Source organism: Ambystoma mexicanum, chromosome 9, assembly GCF_040938575.1.
Source record: "Ambystoma mexicanum isolate Mex_15411 chromosome 9, UKY_AmexF1_1, whole genome shotgun sequence".
Classification (NCBI taxonomy): domain Eukaryota; kingdom Metazoa; phylum Chordata; class Amphibia; order Caudata; family Ambystomatidae; genus Ambystoma; species Ambystoma mexicanum.
In genome coordinates, this window is record NC_090931.1 from 23,538,930 (window position 1) to 23,559,112 (window position 20,183).

General features: G+C 50.0%; 1 protein-coding gene across 11 annotated transcripts in view; it reads left to right on the plus strand.

Moving 5' to 3' along the window:
* GRAMD1B (GRAM domain containing 1B) overlaps positions 1 to 20,183 on the plus strand; it is a 1,544,984-nt gene that overhangs the window by 1,477,611 nt on the left and 47,190 nt on the right. For all 11 annotated transcript variants that reach the window (XM_069614089.1, XM_069614090.1, XM_069614092.1 and 8 more), the window contains 2 exons: positions 1,318 to 1,425; positions 4,462 to 4,579. In XM_069614089.1, the coding sequence (XP_069470190.1) occupies positions 1,318 to 1,425; positions 4,462 to 4,579 (226 nt within the window). The remainder of the gene's footprint in view (positions 1 to 1,317; positions 1,426 to 4,461; positions 4,580 to 20,183) is intronic.

A 20,183-nucleotide genomic window follows, 5' to 3' on the forward strand; every position in this document is an offset into this window, starting at 1 on the left:
CTTGACTGCAGGTCCTTGAAATGCAGGGAGTTGAAGAGGCCCGATGTGGTGCATTAGCAGACGCATGCATGCACGGGTGCAGTGCGGCTGTAGAACATCCAAGCAAATCCATGTTCCACGAGGCGGGGGAGGGTGTCCTTGTGTTCAGCAGATGTGTGCAGTGTGGAGAATCAGAAGAACGCAAAGGGTTAAAGTGAAAAGGCTGATGGGGCAGCAGTGACTGCAAAGGGTGCACGTTCATTGATGGTGTGCACCTGCAGAGTGCACTAGCGGATTTGATTGGTGCATCTATGCAGGGTTGAAGTCTCTATATGTGATGTTTTAGGCAAAGGTGGCAGCACTACATAGGTGCACTCTAACTGAAGGATTGTGTGTAAGTGGTGAGTGCAGAGGGCCACACTTTATAGATGCAGTGATGTGGCTGAAGTGACACATGCACTTAGATGTGGTGCTGGGGTTGAAGTGCACACATGCACTTAGATATGGTGCTGTGGTTGAAGTGCATACATGCACTTAGATGTGGTGCCGGGATTGAAGTGCATACATGCACTTAGATGTGGTGCTGTGGTTGAAGTGCACATATGCACTTAGATGTAGTGCTATGGCTGAAGTGCACACATGAACTTAGATGTGGTGCTGGGGCTGAAGTGCACACATGCACTTATGTGTGGTGCTGTGGCTGAAGTGCACACATGCACTTAGATATGGTGCTGGGGCTGAAGTGCACACATGCACTTATATGTGTTACTGTGGCTGAAGTGCACACATGCACTTAGATGTGGGGCTGTGGCTGAAGTGCACATGCATTCTAATATCAGACGTCTGAGGTGGGTGTTTTAGCTTTCAGGTGTCTATTGTGTGATAGCAAGGTGATGAATGGGGGTGTTTCGTGATACTGTAGAGGGGTAAAGGGGTTGACACCCGAGATGGAGATTTGAATTGTGGGAGTCTAGTGGTACTGGAGCAGAAAGAATCCCGTGTGTACGTTGTACTAACAACAAAGGGCTGAGGTGCATTCAAGTTGTGTGCTTACACAATGAGTGCTGGACTCCCCCTGTCTGATGCCAGGAGCGTACGCGTGTGTGTCTGTGTTAACAGGTGTGGTGTCGTGCCATGAGGCTCCAGTGCATGCGACATGCATGGCGTGTTTCACTTTGGGCAGTCTCATGATTGGGATGGTGGCTAGGGACTGTGTTAAGCGAATGTTGCATGACACAGTGGGTGTGTGGTTGGCCAGCATTGTCGGGTTGCGTGTCCACGATGTGGGGTGCTTCCAGCTGGGCGCTCTCTGACATCACTGTTCTCTTTTCTCCCTAGGCTGGTGCTCCTCGTTATTCTTAATTTGATGCTTTTCTACAGACTCTGGATGCTGGAATACACGACTCAAACTCTCACAGCATGGCAGGGTCTGCGGCTCCAAGACAGGTACCACCCTCTGACCTGTAGCATTGCCCTACCCAAGGTTATTCAGCACCCCTTCAAACAGCTTACCCTGCCCTCTGCCTTATAGCACTGACCAATGTCATTGCCCAAACTACAGTGACCCAGTGCCTCTTCTAGTAGTTTACCATCCTCTCCGCTTCATAACTATGGCCAATTACTTTGCCCAAACTATGGTAAATCAGTGCCCCCTCTAGTCGTTTATTCTGCCCCCCGCCTTATACATGTGACCAATATCATTGCCCAATTCAATGTGACTCAGTGCCCCTTCTAGTAGCTTATTCTGTCTGATACTTAGCTTAGCACACTTTATTTGTCCTGATCGAGGACTGCTTTATCAAAGATAAACTATAATTGGAGAGTTAAATGTACATCAAAAATGTTACAGCAAGTGACAGACTATTCCAGGTAGAGTTAGAACTAGACTAAAGAAATCAGAGTGAGAGGCAGATGATGGAAGTCAGAGTAAGAGCTGGAACACGAGAGGCAGAGCACAAGTCAGATGATGCAAGAGAGCGTGAGAGCTGTACATGGCAGAGTGAGAGACAGACCCAAGAGGTACATGCAGACTCCATGGATGCCAGAGTGAGAGACATGCCATGGAGGCCAGAGTGAGAGACATGCCTTGGAGGCCAGAGTGATAGGCAGGTAATGGATGCCAAAGTGAGAGGCATGCCATGGAGGCCCGGGTGAGAGGCTGGTAAAGGATGCCAGAATGAGGGGGGTGGCCTGGATGCCAGAGTGAGAGGCTGGTAATGGATGCCAGAGTGAGAGGGGTACCCTGGATGCCAGAGTGATATGAACTTAATGGACGCCAGAGTGATAGGCAGGTAATGGATGCCACAGTGATGGGCAGGTAATGGATGCCAGAGTGATAGGCAGATAATGGGTACCAGAGTGTGAGGGGTGCCCTGGGTGTCAAAGTGATGTGCAGGTAATGGATGCCAGAGTGAGAGGCAGGTAATGGATGCCAGAGTGAGAGGCTGGATATGGATGCCAGAGTAAGAGGGATGCCGTGGATGCCAGAGTGATAGGGAGGTAATGGCTGCCAGAGTGAGAGGCTGCTAATGAATGCCAGAGAGAAGGTGATGTCCCGGATGCCAGAGTTATAGGCAGGTAGTGGATGCCAGAGTGAGAGGCTGGTAATGGATGCCAGAGTGAGAGGCTGGTAATGGATGCCAGAGTAAGAGGGATGCCGTGGATGCCAGAGTGATAGGGAGGTAATGGCTGCCAGAGTGAGAGGCTGCTAATGGACGCCAGAGAGAAGGTGATGTCCCGGATGCCAGAGTTATAGGCAGGTAGTGGATGCCAGAGTGAGAGGCTGGTAATGGATGCCAGAGTGAGAGGGATTCCCTGGATGCCAGAGTGAGAGCCATGCCCTGGATGCCAGAGTGATAGGAAGGTAATGGCTGCCAGAGTGAGAGGCTGATAATCGATGCCAGAGTAAGAGGAATGCTCTGGATGCCAGATTGAGAGGCAGGTAATGGATGCCAGAGTGAGAGGCTGCTAATGGATGCCAGGGTGAGGGGCAGGTAATGGATGCCAGAGTGATAGGCAGGTGATGGATGCCAGAGTGAGAGGCTGTTAATGGATGCCAGAGTGAGAGGCATGGCTTGGATGCCGGAGTGATGGGCTGGTAATGGATGCCAGAGTGATGGGAAGGTAAAAGATATGCCAGAGTGATAGGAAGGTAATGGATGCCAGAGTGAGAGGGATGCCCTGGATGCCAGAGTGAGAGGCATGCCCTGTATGCCAGAGTGATAGGCAGTTAATGGGTGCCAGAGTGATCGGCAGGAGATGGATGCCAGAGTGAGAGGCTGTTAATGGATGCCAGAGTGAGAGGCATGGCTTGGATGCCAGAATGATGGGCCGGTAATGGATGCCAGAGTGATGGGCAGGTAAAAGATATGCCAGAGTGATAGGCAGGTAATGGATGCCAGAGTGAGAGGGATGCCCTGGATGCCAGAGTGAGAGGCATGCACTGGATGCCAAAGTGAGAGGGATGCCCTGGATGCCAGAGTGAGAGACATGCCATGGATGCCAGAGTGAGAGGGATGCCCTGGATGCCAGAGTGAGAGGTATGTCATGGATGCCACAGTGATAGGCAGGTAATGGATGCCAGAGTGATAGGCAGGTAATGGATGCCAGAGTGATAGGCAAGTAATGGATGCCAGAGTGAGAGGGATCCCCTGGATGCCAGAGTGATAGGCAGGTAATGGATGCCAGAGTGAGAGGCTGGTAATGGATTCCAGAGTGATAGGCAGACAATGGATGCCAGAGTGAGAGGCTGGTAATGGATGCCAGAGTGATAGGCAGGTAATGGTTGCCACAGTGATAGGCAGGTAATGGATGCCAGAGTGCGAGGGATGCCCTGCATGCCAGAGTGAGAGGGATGCCAGAGTGAGTGGAAGGTAATGGATGCCAGAGTGAGAGGGATCCCAGAGGGAGAGGAAGGTAATGGATGACGGAGGGCAATTTGCAGAGTGTGAAAAAGCCAATAACTCTCTGAGTGAGAGCCGCATGCCAGGAGGCAAATTGAGAGCCAGACAACGGATGGCAGACTGAGAGCTAGATGTCAGGTTAACAGAGTGGGAGGGATGCCATCGTGAGAGGCATGCCCCGGATGCCATAGTGAGAGTCAGGTAATGGATGCCAGAGTGGGAGGCTGGTAATGGATGCCAGAGTGGGAGGCATGCCATTGGTACCAGAGTGGGAGGCTGGTAATGGATGCCAGAGTGGGAGGCATGCCATGGGTACCAGAGTGGGAGGCTGGTAATGGATGCCAGAGTAGGAGGCATGCCACGGGTGCCAGAGTGGGAGGCATGCCACGGGTGCCAGAGTGGGAGGCATGCAATGAGTGCCAGAGTGGGAGGCATGCCAATGATGCCTTAGTGAGAGGCATGCCATGGATGCCAGAGTGGGAGGCATGCCACGGGTTGAAGATTGAGAGAAAGTAACTTGAAGATGACGTTTGTTGCGGCACCAAAGCTGTCTCTTGGTTGTGTTTTCCTCTTCCCGCAGACTACCACAGTCCCAGAATGAGTGGGCGCATTTACTAGAGAGCCAGCAGAAGTACCACGAGAGTGAGCTCCAGAAGTGGCGCGAGACCATCAAGTCCTCAGTCATGCTGCTTGACCAGGTACTCACACCTCCCTGGGCCCCTCTTCTTTCTCTGTTGGGTTGCTGTGCATTGAAAGCTGAACGTCCTGTGGCCTGGGCATATTGCAGTGCCAGTGGCATGGGTGCCATGGACTGGCGCCCACCCGCAGGCGCTGAGCGGAAGCTCTGCTGGTGGATACACGCTGGCGCTGTGCCTGTCATGATCTCAGCAGCAGCCCTTTGCAGCGCCATGATGCATTATTTTGCTACCATGTTCCCATCAGTCTGTTACCAACTGGCTGCCTTGGCGACCACACACCCACCACTGACTTCCCCCGGCAAGCCCCCTGCACCTGCCCATGCTTACTGTCCTCCCCTCCTTCCTGGTGGCTTCCCTGCAAGCACCCTTCCCAGAGGGGGTAAGGAAGGGCAGCCCGGATCACATCCAAAAAATGGCCTCCAATCTATACCCAACTCAAACAAATTCTCCCAACGCTTAATGTCCAGCACCAGTAGAATTCTGTGAATCTACCCAACTCCCCAGCCTTTATTTCATGAGGTGTCACGTGACAGAATGTAAAGAACGTGTCCCACTCACTCTCCTCTCTCACTCGCCTCGGTCACCCACTGTGCCATAGTTGCCAACTGGCCCCATGCCATCAGTCACCCTAATCCAGTCCTCGCTTCTTATCCAATCATTCTTTGAATGCTGGGGCTGGGGGTGTGACAGCTTTAATAGAAGAAAAAAACACTAATAGCCTCTGTAGGCAACGCCTTTTCTAAAAGCCCAGGACTGGTGACAGAGAGGATATAGGGCCGGTTATAGAACTATGTTCATCGACTGTTTGATGTAACCTCTTTTTGTGGCCCCTTTTGGGGTCAAGCAGGGTAAATACACGTGTACAAAAGCACACCTGGTAAACAGGAAACAACATCCTAAAACGAAGCATCAAATGGTTAAGTGTTGCACATATAATTTCTACTTCTTAAATACGATCAATAGTTGATCCGATTGGTTAATCAATGCCTTGTGTTGGTGCCTCAGTGCGCTATATTCATTTCATGCTCTGAGTCTCGTATCTCCGGCCTACGCCCATGGAGCGTGCAACTCTGGAACACATATTCATTGTAAATGATTGATTCCTGATCTCCGCCAAGGATACAGGCAGACGTAATGTACACGTACTGGTGGGGTCTTGTGACAGAGAGCATGCGTGCAGCAGGCAGGAAGATGACCAATAGGGTGGACGCAATGGAGCGGGAGCATAGTCCAGAAACCCGCCCCCATGCAGGATGCAGGAATCAGAGAGGCGCGGCAGCTCAGAGTAGCATAGGGAGCCGGTCCCCCATCTCCACATGCTACACATGTATGCAGAAATCACAAGGACGAGCAGATACTGGCAGAGAAGCGGACCGACTCGTAGAGCCGCTTGATCGCCATGACAGCTCTGCCAGCTCCAAGATGGCCTCTGGCCCATGGAAACTCTCAGCCCACAGAGCATGCGCACTTGATGAAGAATAGGGTACAATGCATAAGAAACTGAAGGGAGGAAAGGCGAACCGGAAGGGGAAGTGGGTGCACGCAACCCACACTTATTACATCAATCCCAGATGTCCTGGGCACACTTACGCTTAAGGAGGAACATACAAGGAAGCAGTGGGGGAGTTACGATGGCGTTCCAGAGAGTGAGTGGTGTGTTACCGGAGACTGTGAGAGGCGCTGGGAGACTGGGCTCCTTCACTATAGAAGCTCGCGCTTCGTTGCCTCACCCTCCAGCCTGACATTGTTAGCAATAGTGTTTCCTTCTTGTGCTCCAGCTGCCCCCTCATAGTTCCTATTGCAGTTCCTCTGACACCTCCCCTGGGACACCAGAGTCTGAGGGTGAAACCAGACCCTAGGGGAGAAGCCAGGAACATCTTCCAGAGGAGCCAAATGGGACATAGAAGCCTAGAACGTCATGCACACATTTAGTTTCGTTTCTTCCGCTCCGGCCTCCAGGTAACTAGTCATGAACTTCGGCTGCGAACCTTGGTTCCTCCTTTGAAGCATTTATCCAATCCTCCCCGAAAAGAGACTACACTGTTGAACCCCAGTTTACTAGTGTGGTGTGTTCTGTCCCTCCCTCGTGCCGTATTCTAGAGTGTCATCATCCGCGGCCCACATGGTTTCATGATGGGGCGAGCCATTCCCAAAGCAGCTCATGGCTCTCATAGCAAGTGCATTCAATCAGAGGCAGGTGAGCAGGTTGGTATCCTCAAACCAAAATGCCCAGGTTCCTTCAGCGCTCAATGATCTGTACATTATATGCCAACAATTTCCACAAGTCCCAAACGCCAGCTGAGCTTAGTTTCCTTAAAGGTTCTTCTTGCGCTTGAACCAAAATTATTCACTATATTCACAAGAGCCAACATGTGTTTCGAGCCTAGTAGCTCTTGCTCAGGGATCCCGATATTATTGTCAATACAGTACATAACCAATTGTCCATTCATAAATCACAGTCATGTATGTGACTTTGTGGTTTTATTATTAACTAAGTGAAAAAGTTGACAATTTTCATAAACCCAACCAAAAGCATGAAAAAAAGATCAATTTAAAAACAAACATATTATACATGAAGTATCAAAACCATTCCCGTATTTTGATAATTGAAAAGGGGAAACAGCAAGGAAGACAAATAACACAGATTAAAAAAGAGCACAAACAAAATTGGTTGATGTGTGTTCATGTTTGCATCGTGCCTTTCCTTTGTATTCTGAAAGTGTCATTTTGATCCTTATCTGTTAACAGTCCCAAGTCATGTAAATGAACTGTTTAATTCATGAATTCCTACCCCTGGCTGGGAACCCTTTGTGATCCATGGAAAGCCACTACGCAATGTAGACTGTGCGCGATCAAATATTGGCGCTCTGACAAAATCACAAGTGGTACTTATTAAGCAGGATTTTACCCACTGCACTATTCTTAATTATGCGCCATTCCAAAATAAGTGAAGACTCCAATAGTGTACGACTAATACATTGAATCCAATTCAAACTAAAATTCAAGGACTTACGACATAACATAGATATTCCTCTCCTCTATGCACTGGTGTTTCCAATTGCAATTTCTAAAACAACCAAAAAAAACTAATGCAACCAATGGGTCCCCCACACTTTATCACCAAACGATTCTATAATATGAATGGTTACCTTCCTATCTTTAGATTTTAATTTTATTTACTACATTTTTTAAACGCCCAAACCCTCTGGTATCACAGCGTTGATGCAGCCAATTTATAATACAATAACATCACTACAGATACATAAATGGGCAGCAGTACAAATAATTACACAGATTAAAACATTATACATTATTTACAGTTGTTGGTATCAATCTACCCCGAGGAGGCATGTAGTTGGCCTACGATGGGTAGATATTAAGGGTATTACTTGTACACAGAGCCCAACAGGAGCCAGACTGCCTTAAGGACAGCCACTAATAACACAACAAGGACCCCACCTGGGGATCGCAGCATGACTCACCTGCCTTGAGAAAGACCCTTTGGGTTGAAACACGTGTCGGCTGACCGAACTAGGGCACAAATGCCGGAACAGTGTTCTATACACTAACCATTGTATTAAGTAGAATCGCTCAAAATACCATTAATAAAAGCAAACCTGTATCGCACTAACTACCGCGTTAGAAGGATTATTTATCCCGGAAATCGAAGCAAGATAACCAGGAGCAAACCCACTTCTCCTACGCATCAAATTTGGGTCCAGGCTAAACCCCAAACCACTCCTGTGATCTTGCGACACCAGAACAACCCTCCAACCCATAAGTGGCGCTCAGCACGGGCAGGTTCCATTCCTAGAGCCAACACAGACCCTCTAGTCTAATATGTTGCCTCTTCTTTACTTTGGCAATGCTGATTATAGTTCTTATTTGATATTCTCTTTGCTTAGCTTTGCCAATGAGGGTTGTACTGGGGTTTTAATAGTGCCCCCCCCCGATTCTTGGGCAATTGTAATCACAGCCTTTCCTTCTGCTATTTGGGTGGTGATAGTCAAACACTTTTCCTTTTCACATACACTTTAGGCCATGAACACTTTTTTTCATTAGTTTGTTATTCAAAATAAAAGCAAGCGAGTAGCGGTTTCCACTGGAGCACCCCAGGGTTGTCTGTCAGCTGATACCTCATCAGGTTTTCCTTGCGCATTCATGTCTCTTACTTCCCCTGCTGCTTGTGCTCTCCTCTTCGGGAGCTTTTGAGAGCTCTGAATGCAGTCCCATCACTCACGCCTTCCCGAGGAGGAGACCTCAATACTCCTCTCATGTCCTGGTGATCGCCAGCTACCAGAAGGAGACACAAGTTATGGAGAGCGAATCTCTCCCATGGAGTGACTTGCAAAAACAACGCTTCTCGCTGTGCGACCTCTGCAACTTGAGCTTCTCTGGCTCATGACTCTCTCAGCACCATTATGTGCTAAAGGCAAGGCGGTGGTCCTGGTGTCTTCCTTCTGTCACTGCTGCATACATGGCCACAAACAACTTCTTCTGCTAGTTCTACTGCCACTCCTCCTCATCGACACCTGAGGGGGATTTAAATAATCAAAATTCCTGCTCAACCATTTTTGTTCAGAACACTAGACTGTGTATTGCAGTTCTGTGCCTCTGGGCTCCTCTTCCTCGTCCCAGTACTGACGTTATTATGGGACTTGAAGTCCCTAACATCCTGATTCACCATTTCATCAAATATTCCAGTTTTGCAATATGCCATTAAAACCGTAGGGTCATGGGAAAGTTATTTAGATTATCCCAATTCTCCTGACCCAAGCCCCCACGCATGTGATCCTCCCGCAGAACACTACCCCCAGGGTCAGGATCAGGAAGTGTCTGCCTTTCCCTGTCCACATGAGAAGGGTCCCAGGCCAGGGTTGGTGGGATGATCAATTGTGATTCATCACAACCTCTGACAAAAAATGTGGTGAGGTCTGTGATTGGCTGGATTCTCTGTGTGCCCCTGTGGCTCCTTTTGGTTGAAGGGGATGGGCCAATTCTATTATTGTTCTGCTCTTTTTTTTGGATCAGAATATGTCACCTCTGACCCTCCTGGGTATAGCCTGCACTTTGTTGATATCTTTGGTGTTACCCTGCCGTGTGGTTAACTGGCAGGGAACACACCATGCACACTTGGGAGACGCCTTGTTCCACTGGGTGTGTAGGTAATTGGAAAAATGATTTCCCCGATGAGAGAATCCCTCATCCGGGTCCAATGTCCTTGAGGTTCTCCTCTCCGGTTGAGTTTCCAGCATTTGGAAAGTCGCAAACTTGAAACACTGCATCCATGATTCTGTGACTTTGCTGCCAGTCTTGTGGACCCCTGAGAAGTGTGTGTTGATGTGCTGAGCAAGTTTGTAGTAATTCCTGACCTCTTTCTTCCACTGGGAAGCAAGGGGAAGCTTCTCCTTCCAGTGTTATGAATTTGGATATGTTCAGTCAGAGCTTCTGGCTCCCTAGCTTCAGCAAGTGGTGCCTTACGGGTATTCCACATGGTTTCCCAGGGGGTCATGGGATGAGCAGCTCTGTCAGGACTTGGTTGCCCTAGGGAGTCGGGAACGGGGGTGGACTGGGAACCTCAAGTGGCCCTGGAAATGTTTCGCAAAGGGGCCCATCTTCCACTGTACTCATGAATGTCAGGGAGCAACTCCAGCCCCTCTAGAAGGGATTCCAGGTGTGTACCCCCAACAAAAATGTGTATGAAATGACTTCAGATATTACATTGTTAAATGCATGTGTCCCCATATCGAAATTCAAAAGCAGTTAAAGACATATACGGTCGGATACGTGAGAGGACACAAATCTTGAACGCTTCATGACACATTATCCTCTCCAGGTGGATGTGGGGGAGGAGACGAAATGGAAAGAAGGGTGCAGTGTGGATGGGCAAGAGGGTAAGAGAAGTAGAAAACCAGGCTACCCGCTCTGCACAGGCCTTCTGGAAAAGCTCCCGATGTCCCTGTAGACCAGTCCACCGCTGCTTGGTAAGGAAGGCCTCTAAGAATTGGCCCAAGGGTTGGCGCTGTGACTATCCCCTGCCATGTGGTAGAGACCAAGGTGGGGTGACACTGGGAGGGCCCCAATGCCACCACCAGGCTCTCATCGTACATGGGCTCAAAGTGGTAGTTGCCTCCGTAAACCCCCACCATGTCCTTCCCTAGAACCAGGCACCGGACTTCATCACAGAGTAAAGCACCCAACACATAGGGCCTGCACTCCGCTTTCCCCCACACAGCTCCGGGGGTGGGATCCGATCCATGGGACCGGCAAAGGGCAACTTTAAAGTCAAAATCAATCTTTTAATCTGCATGAGTTACTAGGGCAAAGAAGCAAGAATTACACACATGTATAGGTTTTTACCTAAAAACATTGCGAAATGGGAATTGCTTTTCAGCTCCCTAAAAAATCATTGTAGTTCCAACTTCAAAAATAGGGACTAAAATAGCCTAATCAAAAGATGTTACCTGGAGTCATGATTCTGCAGCTCGGATCCAGAAATAGAGGCTGCTGGGAGTGCAGTGACCACAGGCAGGCGCTGACCTGCAACAGGCAGCGAGTGACTGAAAGAGTGAACACCTACCGCTGAGACACCTGCATCAGAGTGCCTTCACTTCCCAGCATGCATTTCCCATCCGGTAAAAGGAACGCTGCAGTGATGATCCGGAACTCAAGCCGATTTCCCACAAGAAAAAACACACCTTTAAAATTAAAAAATTATATATTATTTCATAAAACAAATGTAAATTAATTTATAAAATAGCAAAAGACATACGTGTGGTAGAAAATAACAGTTTAAAAAGAAAAGAAAACTGTTTAATGCAACACTAAGGCGAGTGGCTTTCATGGTGGCAGGTGGACTTCAATACAGCTTCAGTGACTAGCAAATATTTAGGGGTCACCTTTGAGGGTGCAAACCATCCCCAGGATCCACCACAAGCACCACTTTGGCCCCTCCCCCCTTCTTGCTCTGTTTCAAGATTAAGGGGCTTGGAAATACCCAAAAAAATGTAATATACTCCACTGCCCTGAGAGGCCACCAGGGATCTGTAGGCTCCACTGTCATGCTGGTGCCTGCTATGCCTCAGTATGCTCCACTGTCCTTAGAGACCTGGCAGGGATCTGTAGGCTCCACTGCCCTGAGAGGCCTGCCAGGGGAATGTAGGCTCCACTGCCCTGAGAGGCCTGCCAGGCATCTGTAGGCTCCACTGCCCTGAGAGGCCTGCCAGGCATCTGTAGGCTCCACTGCCCTGAGAGGCCTGCCAGGCATCTGTAGGCTCCACTGCCCTTAGAGATCTGCCAGGGATCTGTAGGCTCCACTGCCCTGAGAGGCCTGCCAGGGATCTATAGACTCCACTGCCCTTAGAGATCTGCCAGGGATCTATAGACTCCACTGCCCTTAGAGATCTGCCAGGGATCTGTAGGCGCCACTGCCCTTAGAGATCTGCTAGGGATCTGTAGACTCCACTGTCCTGAGAGACCTGCCAGGGGAATGTAGGCTCCACTGCCCTGAGAGGCCTGCCACGCATCTGTAGGCTCCACTGCCCTGAGAGGCCTGCCAGGCATCTGTAGGCTCCACTGCCCTGAGAGGCCTGCCAGGCATCTGTAGGCTCCACTGCCCTTAGAGATCTGCCAGGGATCTGTAGGCTCCACTGCCCTGAGAGGCCTGCCAGGGATCTATAGACTCCACTGCCCTTAGAGATCTGCCAGGGATCTATAGACTCCACTGCCCTTAGAGATCTGCCAGGGATCTGTAGGCGCCACTACCCTGAGAGACCTGCCAGGGATCTGTAGGCTCCACTGCCCTGAGAGGCCTGCCAGGCATCTGTAGGCTCCACTGCCCTGAGAGGCCTGCCAGGAGAATGTAGGCTCCACTGCTCTGAGAGGCCTGCCAGGCTTCTGTAGGCTCCACTGCCCTGAGAGGCCTGCCAGGCATCTGTAGGCTCCACTGCCCTTAGAGATCTGCCAGGCATCTGTAGGCTCCACTGCCCTGAGAGGCCTGCCAGGCATCTGTAGGCTCCACTGCCCTTAGAGACCTGCCAGGGATCTGTAGGCTCCACTGCCCTGAGAGGCCTGCCAGGGATCTGTAGGCTCCATCGCCCTGCCGGGCCGCTAGGCCCCACTACTCGGGAGCTAGGTAGCGCCACGTAGAGGTCAAGTGGCAGATTTGTGACAGCTTGGTCCTGAAAGAGATAGGTGAGATGCTCATCGGATGGGTGAGCCAGAGAAGGAGCAGATGGCAGTGCCTTGGCAGCAAAGTGGCGAAGCTTTGTTCCTTATACAGTTCTACACTGTTTCACCAATCTGCCCCACATTTTGTATAGTTGCCTGTTAGGACATTACTGGCTACATGCTATTTGGACAATGCACCCCTTTCCCCGGATTTCAGCGGGTTTGTGGCAAAGTGTTGTTCCTTATACAATTCCACACTATTTCACAAATCTGCACTGAATTTTGCATAGTTACCTGTAAGGATCCTCCGGACATTACTGGCTACATGGCTTTTGGACATCCAACCCCGTTCCCCAGATTTCGGCACAAGTCAAAATGTGTGGGTTTGTGGCCTGGCAAAGCGTTTTTCCTTATATAATTCCACACCATTTCACAAATCTGCACCACGTTTTGCATAGTTGCCTGTTATGACCCTTTGGACATTACTAGCTACATGGCATTTGGACACCCCACACGATTTCCCCAGATTTCCGCACCTTCACACATGAGATGGTTGCCTGGAATCAGAGAAACATCAATGTGTTCGTAGAAGGACTGGTCCCGACACGAGGAACAAAACTTGAGGTCTAGGCTCTGGGATCAGATTCAGGATATGCTTCGGCCACAGTTACTGAGTATTACTCAATCGATACATTGGTGGATGCCGACAAAGCCGTAAACTATCCACCAGAATTCCTCAACTCACTCGACCCCCAGGAATGCCACCACATCACCTACGACTGAAAGTTGGGTCACCCATCATGCTGCTTTGCAATCTCGACCCACCTAAGCTGTGTAATGGCATAAGGCTGTGCGTAAAAAAATGTCTACCCAACGTAATTGAGGCAACAGTGTTCACCGGGAAGGGAAACTAAACATGTTGTTTAGAAACAAGCTTTACAATGAACATTTACTTTAGTGATATTAAAATTTAGGTACACAGTTGTTGGCCCTGTCAGCATCATGTCACCCATCTTGCTGCTCAGAAATCTCCATGTTCTACTCACGTTCAGTTATAAGTTTCAGAATTTGCTTTTAAGAAGAACAATCAATTGTGTTGTGTAGTCTTTATGAGAAAACATGTTTAAAATGAAAAATAATCGAAACATGTAGTGACATTTTCTTTTCACCTTTCTCAAGAAGCCTTTCGGAAAAAAGCGTAAAGCTACCTTAGGGTATTTCTTACAAATAGTACCTATAAGAAAAAAAAAGCCTGGGCTGCGCCGGATATATCAGCTAGTTACAACTAATCCTCGTTCTTACACCGATCCAAAGTGGGCATTCCAGAGTCACACTCCCGCTCATGCGATACATGAATTATTCATTCCAGCCTTGGGTCCCTCGAGTTCTGAACAGAGTTTGCCCGGCATGTCGTATACTGGGGAGCATAACTCTTCCTACTTCTCCGCCTCCTGCTCCCCCTTATACCCACTCACAGAGTCAACACTAACTGCATTTGGGCTGCACAACTCATGCATCAGCGGGGCCACCCTTCCACAGCCTGAATATTGAGGTCTGGGATAAAGCATACAGCCCCACATCTGCTCGCTTCCATACTTCAAGGGCCCGCTTGAGCACATTTCAGGGCCCATCAGGCAAGTTCTGGGTCTTTGCCTTCTCAGCTGTGTGGAACGTGCTGGGTACTTCCTTGGATCATTGACTAGTTATCGTGTCCGGCATTGCGGCCGGTATTTCTGACACGGTCCTAAACCTACCTAAACACTGGACAACTATAGGCTTTTGTTTATTTATTTAAATTGGTATTAAGCGACACACGCCCATAGGCCTCAGAGAACTTTTATTGGTCCTCCTATTTCCTTACCAACACATCTTGCACCATCGCTCAGCTTTGAGGTCCTACATATCCATGCCTAATTAAGCTCCCAGCCCCTGCGTTTCCCATTTTCTCTCTCTTCCCTATGTTGCCCTTTCATCTCCAGAGAGAACAAAGTCTGGTTACCAAGGGGCACAAGACCGTCTCTGGGGCTTACCAGCATGGTAGTAGCGGGTGCTCATTAAAGGGTAATTACATTACTTAGAAGAAGTGGACATTGATAATAAAAACACAGATCTTTAGGCATATTCCTGCCTCTAGGTACTAGCGATGTTATTACACGCATACAGGAATCTCTCGTAAAGTGGCTTACCTCATTCCTCACAAACCGAACTGAACGCTGCCATACCTCTCCTTCCCACACAGAACCCTCACAATCATATCCCTGATATTAACAAGAATCGACTATGCAAACAGTCTCTACCTAGGAATACTGGAAAAACTCACCAAGAAACTCCAACAGGTCCAAAACACTGCAGCCAGGATTCTCCTGAGATTAAACATAAGAGACCAGATGACTCCAGCTTTGAGAAGCCTTCATTGGCTATCAGTAAAGAAACGCATCAAATTCAAAACCCTCTGCATTGCCCATGAATCCCTTCATGGACAAGGGGTCGAATTAGATCAGCCGCTGCCAGCTAAGAAGGGACCTAACATCAAGCGACGACCTCCAAATACAGACGAAACAATACACAAACCGGAGATTCAGAGCATTCTCAGGCCTAATTGCCCAAAGAAATTAGAGCCACAGAAGATCACATCACCATCAGGAAATGATTAAAAACCTGGTTATTCGACAGATAATGACAAGGGCAAAGAGAAAATGCAACACAAATATCACGGAACGAAAGTAACACACCAAGGGACGCAGTCACAAATAACATCAGCGAAATCAAGGAGGAGCAGAACAACCCACTGCCAGCATTCGTCGCCTCTCCCAGTCATTCCCCACAACTCGAGAGATCTGCAAAGAGTAGCCCGCTACAATGAACAGAAAGACTGCGAAAATCACCCCAACCTCAATTCAATAACTCAGAAAAGTCCAGACAAGTAACGCACTAAATTGAAGCATCAGTCTAACAATTACTCACCCACATAACTAGGATCACCCGGTTGCTAACTACTTCCTCAAATTTACTACATTACCATCTGTTCACCCATTTAGCAGCCAACTACACAATATGCCAAATTACAACTGCTCTGACTAATCCCCGCTGAGTAAATATGAAGTCACTGTACAACCAGCAATCTGCCCTCAAACCAGTGGTCGAAGTGGGGGGGAGCGGTGCTCCTCTACTTTTTTAAATTAAGTGTTACTGTTCTTATACTTTTATGTTAAAAAGGAACAGTTCCCGGAATGTTTTCCTTTTAAAATAAAAGTGTAGGAAGCAGTTGAAACCTGCACTTCAGTGCACTGCACTGAACGTTCCCTTAAACAGCAGGGCCTATTACTTGGGGGTTTGCATTGTGCGTGGAAGGGCCATGGCGATGGGGTTTGTCGGGAACGGGATAGGCCAGGAGGAAACATAGTTCCACTGCTTCATTTCATGCACTTTGACCACTGCCTCAAACCCTAGGGGAAGTTGGCCTCTATGCTTGGAGAGGGGACGGGGCTGGCCAACGGACCGCAACCAAGACCGTTGATAGTCACCACTGAGTGGCAACTGAGGACACACCTCAGAGGCACTGTCAAAATGACCAACGTACTAACCAATTCCCCCTTCCTGCTCCTCCAACATAACCAATGCCCCTACACACTAAGAGGGGCAAGCCACACTACACATAGACACACTGAGAACAAACCTAATTCTTGCACTCAAACAATTCTGTGACCCAGGAAATAATCTTAGAGGGCACATAGTCCAAAAAATCATCAACACTACACAAACGCACACCAACGCAATTCAAACACCTAACAGCCATCCACAACTAACCAGTGTGTACAACCGTATCCTCACCCTTACTTCATTCAACCCACACACACATCACAAACACTGACACACATCCGAGGCACTGAGTCTTACCCTTACGGTTACAACAAGCGGGATCTCTCGAGCCAACTCCCACATGCAAGGCAATGTACACAATCTCCAGTACCTCCTGATTCTGAACCTATCCTATCATCCTGTTCTCACTAACTCACCCCACCCTCTTCTTTTGTAAAGCCACGTGAGCGCCTGGAGACTGCCCTTGGGTGGTAGTGGTGTGCGGTATAAATCAATATAAAATAGCATAATAATATAATGGGGCTAATTGCATCAACCTTTGAAGGATGAAGAAATGACTTCGCTCTTTCAGGAGAAAGAACCTGCGACTGTAGGTTTCACAGAGATCTCTGAAGCGAGCGTTGAACTCGCTGAGCTACCTTGCTGCCTGTCGATATGTAGGAAGTTGCTTCGATAGATGGAGTAGCAGCATTCGACACTGGTTAGCAGGCAACAACTGACATACTGGCATCAATTAGTCGTGTCCTCTTGCGCTGTGTCAGACCGGTGTGACTGGCTGTGCCATAGAGCCATTTAATTCCAGTTACCAGTACATTTGCCATGCTGCTGTTAGGAGGACTTCCCTAAGCCCTGTGTGCAGTCTTCTTATGTGCATGACCCCCCCCCGCCCCCATGGGAATGGGAACAGCCAAGTCCACCGTCTGGGGGCGATACAATGTGTCATTAAAAATGAACTCTTTGTGTAGGCTTTAAGAAGAGCAGAGTGTGCAGTCTGCAACGGGTAAGTAAACTTGCAGGTCTGACATGTTGAAGGGTCCCTTCAGTCTTCAGGTCCAAAATGCCAGGCCATAGGCAGGGCTTTTAGACATGTCAGAATATTACCCAATGGGTGAACACTAGAGGATAGTGTTTCAGATATGGGAAGATGAGCGGTCAAAGTTTCCAGAGTCAGCACAAGTGGTAGCCAACACAAGAAGGCACGTGGTCTGCAGGAGGTGGACTCCATGGATCCAGGGGGGTGGGTGGGGAAAGGCCCCTGGATGAGGTCTATCCTGATGCTGAGATAAAGTGCAACCAAAAGGGTAGCCAGGAATGGGGTCGCGCAGGATGCCGATCGCGCTGATGGCTCAGTGCTTCAAAGAAGGGAGGTAAAACCTGTGCCGTGGGCAGTCGTGTGCCACGAATCCTGCCCACTGTTGGTCCTATAGGTTGGCTGGCAGTTGTGTTTAGGAAACCAGAGGCTCTCATGATAAGAACCTAACTGCCCGACCCCCGCCTGAGTTCAGAGAAGCGAGCACCACTGTGGTTCCTTCTGCTTCTGTGAAGAAGTCTGGGTTCTGCAGAGCCAGCCATACTTTGCCATCCGTTGCCGGCTCAGCGGAGATGCCAAAGCAGAGCCTCGATCGCCGACCTCAGTTGAGAGCCTCATTAGCTTGTTTAGGATGAATCTCAGCGATTGGCCAGAGGGTGCTGCAGAAGCCCCCTCTTCAGAACACTCTGGGAGATGGGGGCTCGTGTAGCTTTTATTCATGGGTGATGCACCAGTCAAACATTTGTCAGCCGCCAGGGGTGGACTGGGAACCTAAAGTGGCCCTGGAAATCATGTTCCAAGTGGCCCCATATTACACATTCTGAGCAAGCCCAACCCTTTCCCTATGGGGACATTTAGAAAGAGAGCAGGTAACCACACAGAAGAGGCCCAGAGTGTAGACAGTCCACCCCTGGCAGCCACTGAGTCCTGGGCAGCCACCATATTCAAGTCCTTTTGGGTTTCTTCCCTGGCAAATGAGCAGGGTGTGGATTTAGCATTTGAAGCCCAGAATTCTTATTAACAAAGCCGACCAGATCTGGCCAGGCTAGCCTGACCTCTGTGACGAAGTCCCCTGCTGACCTTAGGCTATGGGACTCTTCCCTGAGGAAGGTCCAGGATGGGTCACAAAGGACTTTAGGCCATCGAGCCATGGGGCCCCCCTTCCAGTCCTTATCCTACCTGGATAGGGCGATACACCTGAGTTCTCTCGGGCCAGAGAGATGCTAGAAATCAAGGCCAAGGCCCTGTGGAAAGAAGGATGCGGGGCAGAAGGAAGCTGGAGCTCAGTGAAGGAGCTCATTCAGAGACGACCGACGAAGAATGCAGAGGGATCCGGAGACAGGGGGCCAACAGAGAGATCCAGGAAGCTGGGGAAGGAAGGACCCACAAGGATAGTGGAAAGGAAGACACCAGAAACTGGGTGCAAAGGCGGTAAGAGGCTGAAAGAGAAAGTCACAGGGGCTGGGCAGAGGAAGCCCCGGGGACTGAGCAGAGAAAGGCCCAGGAGCTGGGCACAGAAAGCCCAGAGGGACTGGGCAGAGGAAGCCCCAGGGGCTGAGCAGAGAAAGCCCAGAGGGGCCGGGCACAGAAAGCCCAGAGGGACTGGGCAGAGGGAGCCCCATGGGCTGAGCAGAGAAAGGCCCAGGAGCTGGGCACAGAAAGCCCAGAGGGGCTGGGCAGAGACTGAGCCAGGGGCTGGGCACAACATTCCCAGAGGGGCTGGGCAGAGAAAGCCTCAGGGGCTGGGCACAGAAAGACCCTGGGGCTGGGCAGCAGAGGAGGAGCCAGGGGCTGGGCACAGAATTCCCAGAGGGGCTGGGCAGAGAAAGCCTCAGGGGCTGGGCAGAGAAAGCCACAGGGGCTGGGCAGAGAAAGCCTCAGGGGCTGGGCACAGAAAGCCCCAGGGGCTGGGCAGAGAAAGCCACAGGGGCTGGGCAGAGAAAGCCTCAGGGGCTGGGTAGAGAAAGGCCCAGGAGCTGGGCAGAGAAAGCCCAGAGGGGCCGGGCAGAGAAAGCCACAGGGGCTGGGCAGAGAAAGCCCAGAGGGGCTAGACAGAGAAAGCCTCAGGGGCTGGGCACAGAAAGCCAAGGGGCTGGGCAGAGAAAGCCCCTGGGGGCTGGGCAGCAGAGAGGGAGCCAGGAGACTGCAGGGATAGACATATGTACAGGAAGCCAGGGAAAGAGACCAGGGAGGCTGGGATGAGAAATGCCCTCGAGGGTGGGGAGGATTGCACAAGAGTCTGAGGAGACTAAAACCAATTCAGCCAAAGACAGCCACCTCGTGCACAGCCATCACTCACGCGAGGCCTAGGGCGTGTATTGGGGCCGCCTGACTTAACCTGAATCGGTGCCAGACACTCAAAACGCTACTCCTTAGGTTCTGCCCAGAGAGCGCCACGAGGCCGGGGAGGAAGCTGGCCAAAGGGACAGTGGAGCGCACAGACAGGGCTTGCATCTGCGTTGCCGGCCGCTCTATGCACTGCAGTCCACAGATAGCCACCGTGTGGCGACACATACCAGGTGCACAGGACTCCAGGCAAAACTAGACGTGCTACCGCCACCTGCCTGTACAGGCTCCACTTACGATGGGGGAACATACCCGCAGTGTTCCTCTGCAATCAACGCCATGATGACCCCAGAAGCCGGAAAAGAGTGATGCGGGGAACGCCTGGTCTCTGGCTCACAAAACAGGCAGCAGATGTGTAGGGGGTCTGTGTAGATGTGAAACCTACACCAAGAAACGCCTTTGCTAACAGTTACTATGTTGACTTTTTCTACATGCTCAAAATAAAAATAAAATACTTGT